The 12,895-nt window shown below is 39.3% G+C and overlaps 1 protein-coding gene and 1 long non-coding RNA gene across 3 annotated transcripts in view; one reads left to right on the top strand and one right to left on the bottom strand.

Annotated features, from left to right (window-relative positions):
• LOC120721156 overlaps nt 1-6,391 on the top strand; it is a 21,939-nt gene extending 15,548 nt beyond the window's left edge. Inside the window, exon 3 of the long non-coding RNA XR_005693124.1 lies at nt 4,758-6,391. This is a non-coding gene — a long non-coding RNA (uncharacterized LOC120721156). The remainder of the gene's footprint in view (nt 1-4,757) is intronic.
• rps6ka2 (ribosomal protein S6 kinase, polypeptide 2) overlaps nt 5,257-12,895 on the bottom strand; it is a 21,311-nt gene continuing 13,672 nt past the window's right edge. The window contains exons 12-22 of one of the 2 annotated variants that reach the window (XM_040011260.1): nt 11,303-11,405; nt 10,969-11,153; nt 10,685-10,807; nt 10,339-10,428; nt 10,054-10,212; nt 9,649-9,810; nt 9,470-9,546; nt 9,096-9,213; nt 8,924-8,980; nt 8,465-8,545; nt 5,257-7,400 (exon numbers count right to left, since the gene is read on the bottom strand). In XM_040011260.1, the coding sequence (XP_039867194.1) occupies nt 7,251-7,400; nt 8,465-8,545; nt 8,924-8,980; nt 9,096-9,213; nt 9,470-9,546; nt 9,649-9,810; nt 10,054-10,212; nt 10,339-10,428; nt 10,685-10,807; nt 10,969-11,153; nt 11,303-11,405 (1,305 nt within the window). In that variant the 3' untranslated portion in view covers nt 5,257-7,250. The remainder of the gene's footprint in view (nt 7,401-8,464; nt 8,546-8,923; nt 8,981-9,095; nt 9,214-9,469; nt 9,547-9,648; nt 9,811-10,053; nt 10,213-10,338; nt 10,429-10,684; nt 10,808-10,968; nt 11,154-11,302; nt 11,406-12,895) is intronic. The other variant, XM_040011261.1, reaches the window with a different exon arrangement.

Below are 12,895 nucleotides of genomic sequence, written 5' to 3'. Positions count from 1 at the left end.
CTGAAGTTGAGCACTTGGGACTGATGGTGGAAAAAATGAATGAACAATGTATATTTTAATTTTAAAACTTCTATAGTAAGACACTAATATAACTGAAGAGTTTATACTTAACCCTGTTGCACCGAAATCTTTTGTTGTGTTGCCTTCATATTGCTGTACTTATTTTATTTCTTAAAATCTGCACAGGATTTCTTACAAATTTAATGAGTATAAAGGGGTAAATATTTTTCCCTCCTTTGATTTAGCTGCTGTGCACCAGACACCATTGCTACAGCAGACATTGTTGTTTTATTCAACACTGTAACATATCCTTCCTTCAGAAGCTAAGTTGGCTTGAAATTGCTTTGATGAGCAGTGCAACAGAAAAAGGCTGGGTGGAGTCTACTGCATAGACTACAGTGTGCCACGTATCGCACCTGTTTGTAACAGAGCTCTGGCATATAGCTGGGAGATGTAATTCGTATTGTATTAATTGTAAGATACAAAGGGTGAATTATAGCATAACACCAATACAAGGAAAGTTCTCACACAGTTTAAAATGACAACAAATCTTACACTTGGACTCATTCTTATGCAGAACCTCTAATGTACAGTTAACTGATTTTAGAGTCCCTCTCTTCCGGCCTGACACATGTTCATGGACACACACACATGTAATGAAAGGTAATGCATCTGCTACTCATATAGAGAGAAGTCTGACTATGTATGCCGGTGTGATGAGAGTGCGAGGGAGAGAGAGCAGAGAAGCCAAATGTGTGAAAGTACTGAGTTCGCTCCCTACCCCCATCTTCCTGCTATAAACTCTACCACCCACAGCTGCACACACTTCTCCTGTCACGGTGATAATCTCTTTGTCAGGAGCCGTCTGTTAGAGATTTGTCCGTCTGATTCAGTGAATGTCCGAGTGGCAGGTCGAGCTGTAATGCCACAGGGTGTCCAAGGGTCTGTGTCTCTGTGTGTGTGTGTTTATATGCATGTACGCACATCCAGTGCCATAGGTGGTGGGATATCTGTCCCTGTCAGTGTGTATATCCCTTTTCTTTGGACCTCTGTTTTGTGACAGAAGAGGAATGTTGGAATATAAAGGCAAAGATGTAACTAAAGAGGAGACTGTTATAATGTGAATTATTAGCTGTTCTAACTTTGAAGTGATTCCTACAGTGAAAAAGTGAGCAATGTGAAGCTCCAATTTGGTGACATACTCGTTTAGCCATGTTATGGCCTCTAACCCTCGTGCTAACACAGTCAATTTGGATTTAACCCAGATGTTAGCGCTACCTACAGATGGCATAACATGTCATCCTTTTCCAAGAGGCTATGGTTATAGCTGCTACCCCAGCAGGACCCCTTCTTGTCAGACACTAATGCTGTGACTGACATCCATCAACTATGAGCCACCACAAGCTGGGTAAACATGATAGAGGGCAAGAACTGGTTGTGTCCCGGCCATTTGAATGACTCCTCAACTGAAATGAGGGTAACCTGGATGGCGACGTCAACACAGACCTCAATTTAGACAAAATGAAGGAGGACAAGGATGACACCACCTTCCAGCAGTTGACCTGGCGTGTATTTACATTTCTCAGGAGGTGCACATCAGAAGAAACGGTTCCGGTTATGTCGTAAGTTACGATGTACATCTGACGCAGAAGTATAATTTATGTGTTACTGCAGATTGATCTCACTATACAGCAAAGTCAGCATGTTCCCTTAACATTGTCACACTGTTTATCAAGAAAAGACTTGGAAGATATGAATCCAAGCCTTGTACTCTGGTATAAAATGTATGTAGTTTATACACTTATTCCATGCTCTTCCTGGGGAGGAGTCCAAGGCTGTGGGTGAGCCTTGCAGTCTCCGGTGGGACAGTCTTGTGGTTAAACCTGTCAATCATGGACAAAGAAGGCTGGAGTCATGGACGTACCCTGTGTCCCACCAAAGGTCTTTTGTGGCCCACTCTTGGAGAAAATGAAAGACAGAAAGACGGAGAAGCTTTCATCCTCTGCCTACCACAAAAATCAAATTCACAACCCCACCAGGTGCATAGAGTTAGCATTGCAGCTCCAGCAGTGGCAGTGAGGGATAGGCAAAGTGGAGTTAAAATGCAGTGAGAAGGAAGCCAAGGCAGGCAGAAACCACAAGGCTTTGGGGCAAAGCATTTATTTCTAGTGATGGCTGCAAGAAACTTGTCATGCCCAAAGGAGGGTAAGAAGAAGCGTTTGACCTAACGTTTAATCAGTATTCTGTATCACCTCATGAAGGGATGGAAAGGGTAAACCAATGCCCTCATAGTTTATGATTCAGGTGCTTCTGCAGTTCCCAGTTTATCAACTTCTAAATTAGAATTTGCAACTGGAATGCCCCCTCAACTCAGATTTCCAACTCAGAAAGCTGGAGAGCGCTTCCAGCCCTGATTTCACAATCCAAGATGGCAGCAGTGAACATATACAGTAAAACTGTAAAACCTGTAATCTGTGCTCACACTGTTGTGTGTGACTCATTACATAAGCCATGCACAGCCAGCTTCTATCTGTGAGTGCACACACATTGCAAGTTTTGTGATGTATTAGTGCAGGGGTGTCAAACTCAAATACACAGTGGGCCAAAATTCAAAACTGGAACAAAGTCGCGGGCTAACGTTAATATTTATTGAAAAAAATCTTCCTCTAGATATAAGAATGAATCTTTTCTTATGGACTCAAACAAGTTTTGCTGAAAAACTGAATATGGAACAAGAAAAGCTTAATACTAAACAATATATATATTAGCTGTATAATACCAGTAGGCCAGCTCTAATAGTAATTTGGTATGGCTTCGCGGGCCAAATGTAATTAGGCTGCGGGCCAAATTTGGCCCGCGGGCCAGAGTTTGACACCTATGTATTAGTGGCTCTAACTTGCCTAGGGAGTATAAAAAATATGTTTGTTTTTTCTTTCTCTTCTGACTACTGCTACCACTACTCTTCCCAACTCCAATATCTTACTTAGGTGGATGGAATCCAGCATCAGTCTCCATCCCCTCTAGTTCAAAGAGAGGAGATGCTAGGACAAATGACAGTGCCACCAAGCACCCCTTCAGTATCATCAGTCACTTCGAAATACTTTGTTAGTGTCACCAAGTGTGACCACTTCATTTTGCTCAGGGGGTAACAAAACAATGAAAGTATTCTGCAGCCAGGCAGTTTGCCAATTGTAGGGTGTCCAACCAAAAACAAAAACATAACAAAAGAAACTCTCTTTCCCTTCATCCCCAGCAGGAGGAGCTCCTGTTCTTTTTAAGGGCAAGGAAATGGAAAAGGCCCCCACTTCTTGGCTTGGCTTGAGCATATGTCATTTCTCATGTCCCAAAAGCACAGACTACAGTTTGCTGTGAAACTACCAAAATGTTTTACTTCAGTAGCCAGCGGCTATATTTCAGACATCTCTGCATGCAGGTGATCAGCAGAGGTCTCCCAAAGAGGAGGCTCAGAAATGGCATTTAATATTGCCATTAAAAAAAACCCCAACTAACAAACAAACAAACAAACAAAACTCTTACGAAAAGCAGGGTTATCTCTCGCTGAATGTATTAAACACTTACAAAAGTACATGTACATTGAGAAAGAGTGCTGGGGCCTGTCAACCCCTCCATCCAGGCTGAAAGCTACATTGGCTCAGCCAACGCTGGAAGTCAGTACCTCAGGTTCGGCCTGAGATCCTAGCATACTGTAGCTCAGCTTCTGGAGGGCTGATGCAGTCTGGTTGTGGGGTACATCTCACATAGAATGAGGATGTGGATCTAGGACTGCAGCTTGACTGGTTTGTCATTAAAAGACATGGTGTTAAGGTGACTGTACCAGGTGATTTCCTAAGTGGAACACTTCACTTCCCAGGGATTTCATAAAGTAACAGTGTTTCTTGTTTTGTTTTCTTGGTTTTTTTTTTTTTGTTTGTTTTGTTTTGTTTTGTCTTTGCATCCATCTTGGTCTTCCTCATCTTTATGACAATATGAAATAGCTTTTTTAAAAAAATAAAAAAAATAATGTAGCGATGAGGCAACCAAAATACTGCAAATATTAATGTCTTAACTTTACAGAAAAATGTCATGTCCCTTTCAACAACACCACTGTTGGTACTAAATCAGAAAGTTGCTTACATAGGCATTTGAAAACTTGCATATTACAGGGTGCTAACCTATATCAGGTGCTAACCAGTTTTCCAACTCGTGGTTTACTTAAATATCCACAGATTTAAAAAAATACAAATAAAAAAAAAAAAAAAAAATATGATATAAAATCCTAAGACCAAAACCAATCATTTGTATTTTTCCATAGTCATAAGGTAAAGTTACAAAGATTTCAATAAATTCAAAATGGCGATATACTCTTAAGATTCTAAGTACATTTTTGAAGTTCTCCCCTTATGAAAAGATAACATAAAATCTGACAAAGCTGTAATTGCCGGGTTGAGTTATTGTTTCTCAAAGCTCTTGTTCTTTCTTTTGCCTTTCATCTCTCCCCTCCCGACACCTTCTCCTTGCTATGTCTGTTGTTTGGTCTCCTCTTGTCACTCCACTGCAATCATCTTCACAGGGGGGCTTGTCATCTGTATCTACTCATATCCTACAATCCCTTTTGCTCCGAGCACTACTGCACTTAAATGTCAGGGCTGATGAGCCCGCCACACCCACCTGACACATCAGCTCAGTGCCTGCTAAAAGCTTTTATGGTGTGCCTGGTGGTTGATATAAATTAAAGAGTTTTCCTTCTTCTTTTTCAGGGATTATGGCTCTAAAGGGACAACTTCAAGTAAGCAGTGGAAAGAGAGCAAAAGGATGGACTATGATTGGTTGCCATCTAGTGGCTTTAACTCTGGCTTGCTGCTGCTGCTGCTGCTGCACCATGAAGGTTTAAAATGTTGGGTTTAGTAGGTTTCACTCCTAAAAAAGGCAGGTAATAAGAGATTTCCTCTACCCTTCACAGGCAAGTTGGTGTCAAACATTTTTCTCAGTATTTGTAGATATTAGGAAATGGTTATTAATGACTGGAAAATAATTTCTTTTGGTGTGACTCTTCTTATTAAATATAAAACTACACTGACTTCACAGCAATTAAATGGAACAGGACCTTTTGTTTATGTTATGAAAATATAGATTTTTACAAGCCAAATCCTTATTAGGCAATGGCTGATTGATTGCATGCAGGTTAATGTCATCGATCACGTTACTGGGAGCGCTTCTGTCACAAGTCAGAATAACAAATCAAACCAGCTCTTCATACACTTCAATGTCATTTTCCGTTCTTTTCCTTTATTTGTAAAACTTTGGCATTCTGGCCAATATCTTCAACAATTGGCTGGGTATAGACAGTATGTACACAGCAATGGATGCACAACACAATGTAATATGTACAGTCCCAATATATTTGCTAAACAATATATCGGTCTTCCTGGTTGCTGACAGTTGTACAACCAAGCCTGCTGATACAACATGCTGTTGGTTTTGCACAACAGTACGTACAGTCTAAATTAATAAACAATATATACAACATTACTTTTACGGTTGTACAACACACATACTCATACTGCATACTTATAGTTTCATCAGTTCGCCAGCCACACCTTTTGCCGTTGTGCAGTGCAACAAAACCCACAGTTTTTGAATTGGCAAACAAAACTGTGTCCAGAATGTATTGTCTCTACTACAGTGCTTATTTCTTGCACATCTCAAAACGTTTTACCTCTGATCAGCAAGTATTTTTCTAACTTGTGGAGCATTATAATCTACGGTGCTACGGCTTAACTGTACAACACAAAGTGCTACTAGTATCTGCAAAAAACCCTGTTCTATCATACCTCGTCTTTATGAGTGAACATCTCATTAGATAAAATCAGGGCAGCAGCATTAGACAGTATATACAAAAATCTGACACAGTGATTCTCCAATGTTTTGGCTTTCAGATACTAATGGCAAACATAAGCCTACTGATAAACACATTTGAGCACATGCAAATTGATGAATTATGCTGGACGTTGTCTAAAATGTATAGACTGCAGAGTGTGCCATGTTTCTTTTAAAGACTACTCAGTGAATCAAAGGCTGTGGAAGACAATTATGCAAGAAAAATCTTGATCACATTTTCTACCAATAAGACTAAATGGCATTGCTATAGGTTCTGTAAATAGTCACAGTCTTCCTGTGTGTTTTGAAATTTGAGCATAGCTGTTCAGTATCTCAGTAGCTGTATATTCCAGAGGAGCCGAACAGAAGAGACATGGGTAAAGTGGAAATGATGTTACTCCGGTTGAATGACGACTTGCTGAGGACTAAAGTCTCCCAACAAGTGTTGCTCCACCTCAGACATGAACAACACCGTATGAAAGCAGCTGAATCTGGCAAAAAAAAAAAAAAAAAATCTGGTACAGAAAGGTGCCAGTGGCACTGGCCTCTGGTGTTTTTAATTGTACTATACCTCAGCCGTACAATATATATATTTACGCTAGGTTGTTTTGTTCTGCTGGTGCTCGAGTGCAACATCCAGTGGTTCTTAATGTAGATGGCATTTTTTAAATAAATAATTCCCTTTGGTAGGATATTTACATTTTTAACAGGCGTGAGTCTGAGGATTGGAGTAAAATATGCTAATCTAAGAGAGATGCTGTGTGTATAAGTTAGGACTTTGGAACAAGAAATGTTATGCTTTTGTTGACATACAAAAATATATAAACCATACTGCTACTTTTATGTTTGTGGCACTGAATACTCCTTTTTTCAGTCTACTGTTTCTTACTTTGAACTGCAGCCGTTCCTGCAAATATACAGTAATTCAAGGCAGATAAGAGTTTGTCTGTGTGTATTGTAAGACAGCCTTGCCACTTATATGACCAAGGATGTTAACCAACTGAAATCAAGGCCAGCTTCCAAAGGACGGGTAAGTTAGAAGCAATTTTTTAATAAAATGTATGTATGTTTGAATTGAAAATTCTCTTTTCAAAATTAAGAATAATTTATTTTAAGGTCTATTATTTGACTTCCTCAAGCCACTCAGTTTCACAGTTTCCAATGAAGGTGCATGTGATGAATTTTATATCAGTGCATCAAGCTGTTAAAATTGAAACAATTCACAGAGTGACTTGACACTAATCCTGGTGCCAGTACAAGTAGGCCTCTATATTGTCATGTTATAGTTTATTAGATGTGATTTGTGCTTTTTAGAATGCAGGTCTACGATTAAAAGCTAAAATTATATTTGTGCTGCATTCAAATGGTTGAGGCTATTCCTTTTCCTTAGGATCTGAAGTGAGTTTTGGACTCCCGAGTTTCTTCATCCCTCTCCGCTGAGCAAGGCCAGAAGACTGAACAGGCTCCAGGACAGGGGCAGGAGCACAGCGCCTCAAAGCAGAATAGGTGGCAGATAGAGCCCCCTAGTGGAACAAAAGTAGAATGCATTGTATTGGATCAGTGTAATTCAGGTGACACCTTTACTATCAAAAGAGCCATTTTAAAGGAATTATTGACCAGACAATCTATTTGATGGTTACCCATTTAATTATATTAGCTATTAAATATATATAATTTATGTAATATTTTTTTTTACCTGTTATAACAAAAGAATTCCCAAGCTTTAAAGTAAAGTGCATCTTCTCTTATGTACCTTAATAGCCTATGTTAAAATGTATGATTAAAATGTATACTTAATCTATGAGGTTAACCTATTAGAATTACTAATAAATCATTTACCACATGTGGCTACTCTGCAGTGTTTATTTAGTACTTTAACTATGCCTTTTCAATTTAACAATAACAGATTTTTGCGGCATGTATGAAATTATAGAATTATACTTACTAAAATTTTGTACTTATATTTATTATCAACTAATCAGACCTTGAGGACTACTCTGAAACAGTTATAAAGCTATGCATGCAACTTTGAATCCTACTTCTTTTTGTGCAAATTAATCAGTTTAATAGGAGACCACTCTAATACTGAAAATATGGACATACCAGTAAATCAGCACCACTGCTGGTAAAAATGGAGCGATTTATAAGCTGCATTCCTCTATCCAAATACATCTGATACTTTCAGGCACAATTTAAGTGTTTTTTCCCCAGATACTTTTTAAGACTACTCTGCATTAAACATCGAAGATGAACCAAACTTCTGTTTTAAGGTAGAATTCACTTTATTTCAGTGGGACTTCCTGGTTAAATAAAATGTTAAAGTTTCTTTTACAATGACCTGATATAGGTAGCAGCCTTACAAACTCAAAACATTAATAGCATAAAATGTAAGAGCTACAGTATAAAAATACCCACCCCAAAAAACTATAAACATCCACTTTTCTTTGGAGGTCTCCTTAGAAGATTTTAGATTGAGCAATAGATATATAAGTGATTTTTCTATCTATATTAGCACGATACAGGGGATAATATGCTTATCTCTATAGTAATCTGTATTTGTAATTACATACAGTACAAAGGGTCTGACCTTGACAATGAGTGGATCTTGTCTGGTGAGACATTTGTCAGAGAGCTGGTCTCTCTCAACAATCCAGGGGTGACGAAGAACCTGAAAAGCATCACAGTGAAACTGATATCAGCTCTGAATGTATATAATGTATATAACGTGGTAACACCACAACCATGATACATCTGTAGTATTGCAAACAGTGTAGGTATATAGTCAAACACATGATATACTGTCGTGGTTTGAACGTCAGGCTCAGTGCATATGTGTACATCTGGGCTAAAGGAAATGATATGTATGTAAAATTTCAGTTTGTATACACTTTTGTAATCTACTGCTTTGTCTAAATTAATAAAATTAATATCTATAGCATATTCATTATATCATGATGGAAAAAAAACTGTCAAGGTGGGACCTGCACTATACTAATAGCACAATATGCCATATGACAGGCCAGTTTATGTTATGGACTAATGGTACCTGTGGGGCAGTCAGACGCTGGTGGGGGTCCACATGGAGCATCTTAACCACGATATCCTGTTAAACAAATGGGGACATGAACAGTTAATATATTTGTTCTGCACTGATACTACGATGCTAGAGGCAAACATTTCCATTTTATGCAAATCAGAAAGCATTAAGATGTTTGAACCTTGGCTGCTTCTGACACCAGCTCCCAGTTTCCTCCTGTGATAATGAATTTCCCACAGCCGATCTGAGCCAGAATCTCCTCTGCTGTGTCCTCGGGACTGCTGGCAAATGGGCTGAAACTGACCAACAACAATGCCCACTTACAGAAAGCAATTCAATCTAATAAAAAATGCATGACTCCAGAAAACCATGACCTCCGATTTGAGACATTTTCTCTTATTGTCTCACTGTTATTTCACCGGGGGGGTTATTTAGACATCCTGTTTATTGCTGTTGCAGGAGTCTTTGAAGAAAATTGCAACATTGCATACAGTTTACACCTGAACTGTATCACAACCTGTGAGTGTGAGTTGTATTAAGACCTTATAAACTCACCCAGCTATCATAGTGTAGAGCAGGATCCCCAGGCTCCAGATGTCACAGGCTGCATCATAACCCTGTTTCCTCAAAATCTGCACATGTACAAAGAAAGCAAAGAAAACCACTCACAGCTATCTGTTAAATAATTTGTATAAGTGATACTGAGATGCATCTTGTAATGACTGCTGATGTACCTCAGGAGCCATGAACGTAGCTGTGTAACAGGGAGTCATCAGCAAACCATTTTCAGCTCTGAGCTGTTTGGCAAAACCAAAGTCGCATATCCTGATGCATTCTGGGAGTCCACTGTCATCTGCGTAGCGGATGTTGCTGGGTTTCAAGTCTCGATGTACAACCTGGAAAAAATAATAACAAGTCACCATTAAGCCTTAATAATGTGCATACATATAAATATACTACATGGACATTGCCATTGAAGCTCCCAGCACACAGCTTTTGTGCTGATGGTAATGACCTCTGAAGTTATGGAGCTTTGGCAATGTATATGCACTATGCTATTACACTGGGACTGAACCCCCCCCCCCCACCCCACCTGAATTCAAAGATTGATTTTTAATCCCTCCTTTCATCCAGCTTACCCCCTGTGAGTGTAAATATTCCACAGTTTTGGTCAGAGCGCAGATGATGTCTGATGCATCTCTCTCAGTAAAATTTGTGTGCATCAGAGCTTTGTCCAGCAACTCGTCCCCTCTCAGTAACTCCTGAACCAGATACACACACTGGCCATCGTCAAACACCTATAGGTAAAGGTGAATGCAGAAGACAGATACAAACAAATATCTTTTAAAAAAAGAAAAAATGCTTAGGAAAAATTACATGCAAATTAAAAATCACTATTCTGCAGGCTCATGTGCTGTACTTACATCTTTCAGGGTAATAATATTTGGATGCTGTCCATATCTTAACAGAATCTCAATCTCTTCTGACGGATCTCTCCTCGCTCTGTCAATAATCTGACATAAATGTGCACAACATATTAGCATGATGGATCACCAGTGATTTGTAAACATACCTAAAAAATATGTTGTGGTTTTATTAAGCTGAACTTCTCACAATGACTAACTCTGAGTTACAGCTCAGGAAGCATGCAAGTTTTGTCCAGTTTGACTACATTTTATTTTAATATGTAAGCAGCCCCAAATAGTCATTTCACAAGCTAAATCAATAGTGTATTTAAATAAATTGCAGTTCAGGTTAAGTGTCCCCTACCTTCACACAATACTCCACTGAAGTAATTCTGTGCAGACATCTTTTGCAGACAGAGGTTCCTGTGTGTCCGATTTCTTCTTTCAGATCATAAACATCACCGAAGGCCAGATCACCACAGAGATGCTATGTAGAACACACATAATCAGGTGCACAAACACTACAACATTAAATGACTTATGTAGTTGCTGACAGGGAATTTATTTGAGGTAATGTTTGGAAAGGTCAGAAACCTAAATACATAAACTGTGTGCTAGTCTGTGATTTAATTAGATGTAGAGTTATACCTGTGCGATGGGGTTGATGTTCAGCTCTTGAGGAGTGGCCGCTACTGTAGCAACACTGGACTCCTGAGTTTGGTTAGTTGCAACGAAGCTAAAACCACGAAACAACTGGTGTGTGTTCGCGCTGGGAGGGATGCCTGGAGAATCTGGATATCCCAAGACACATTGAACCAAACGTCTGCAGAGTGCTTGACAGTGTTTTAGAAATATTAAAGTTTAGTAAAAACGATTGATCAGTATGGTAGTTTTCTTTTTTTTCTGTTCCTCATTGAACCCAATCGCCTATAACCTATACATTAATTCTGTATTTGCATGTGTGTCTACATGCTTTAGTTACCAGTAGGTGTTCTGGAGGTGAACTCAGGGTCAAAATGGAAAGTGTCTTCAGGTCTGCCAACGGTTGGTTTGAAAGGAGGCCTCACTTCCTTCTTGTACAGCTTCTGTGAATGAGCAAAAAAAACCCGAGAAATTGGAATACTGTTACACCAGCAGCTGAATTCAACACAAATGACACATGATCTGTAAAGGAGGTATAAAAGTCAGAAGAAAACACGATGTATAAGCTTTGACTATAGCGTGTTTGGGGGGAAAAAATGATTATTTCAGTCAGATCTGATAAAAAATGGCCCACAAGTTTGCTGAGTTTGCACACAAATAAGACAAATAAGTAAAATTTATTTATTTAAACACGGAAAAATAGTTGCCCAAAGTGCTATACTAAACAATTAAAAGTTGTAAAATATTTTTTAATATTACAAATTAAAACAATTTAAAAAAAAAAAAAGAGAACAACAACCAGTTTAAGAGCATTTTCTATGAATTAAGTCTGCCCTTCACCAGTTCATCACTGTAACCATTAAACTTCCCAGTTTAGCCTGCCCTTACAGTCAAGTATATACTTTGATTGACATGGACTTTTCTTTTAATATAGTTTCAGAATTGGAAATATCCAGACAATATATGTACAGATCCAATATCCAATTAAAATAATGTAAAATGATTTAGGACAACTTTATTTTGTCATATTATAATATGACTTGCTAAGGAGTCCTTACCTTAGAAAATAATCTCTCATCTTCCTGTTTTTTCTTATACCTTTCTCTGTCTCGAGTGATATTATCCCACTTTATCATTTTTTCCTCACTGGGTACAGCCACTGTACCATTAGCTAGCAGACAGACACTGTGCAAAACTGTAGCACTTGTTACACCATCCATTCATTCATTCATCCATTCATTCAACTCTTCTGCTTATCCTCATTGAGTGCAGCACGGATAAGATCTTGGAGAGGCTTACGGCTGCTGTGAATACTCAGAATAAGATCTCTGAGTGCAGACTGGATTACATCTTGGAAGGGCTCGCTCGGAATAAAATCTCTGAGCGCAAATTGGATTACATCTTGGGGAGGCTCACTGTGGTCGTGAGTTCTCAGAATCAGCTCTTTGAGCACAAGAATGACAACATCACAGAGCACAAGTTTGATAACATCATGGAGAAGCTCACGGCTCTCCAATGGGAGATTGAGAGACCAGTGTTGGACTGTAGAACTGCTTTGAAATTCATATGAGCTGTTCGCACTAAAGTAAAAAGCACCATCACTTCATGTGGATACCCTTTCGGTGCCAGTTGCGGTCGCAAGGCTGGAGCCAAACAAAAACACCCTGATAACGACTGTGTTTAGTCTGTTCCTTCCCATTCCATGCAAGGCCACCTGGGTTGGCTGGAAGACTGTTTGCTTAGCCTAGCAGGGCGAAGGACACTGTCCCAGCTGAACCCTGGACACGCACACACATACATATACACTGATATGCACACACTCATCCCCCCTCCCTTTCCAAACGCCTTCGATGCTTGTTCCCTTCTGGGAACACGGCGGGTCTGAGCCCGCGCTGGAATGGTAGCGCTGGGCAGGATGGCTGCTGTGTTTGCT

This window comes from Simochromis diagramma, unplaced genomic scaffold (genome assembly GCF_900408965.1).
Source record: "Simochromis diagramma unplaced genomic scaffold, fSimDia1.1 OVJJ01000603.1, whole genome shotgun sequence".
In the NCBI taxonomy this organism is placed as follows: Eukaryota; Metazoa; Chordata; class Actinopteri; order Cichliformes; family Cichlidae; genus Simochromis; species Simochromis diagramma.
The sequence above is the reverse complement of the archived record's forward strand: the minus strand, read 5'-3'. Positions and strand labels throughout refer to the sequence as shown.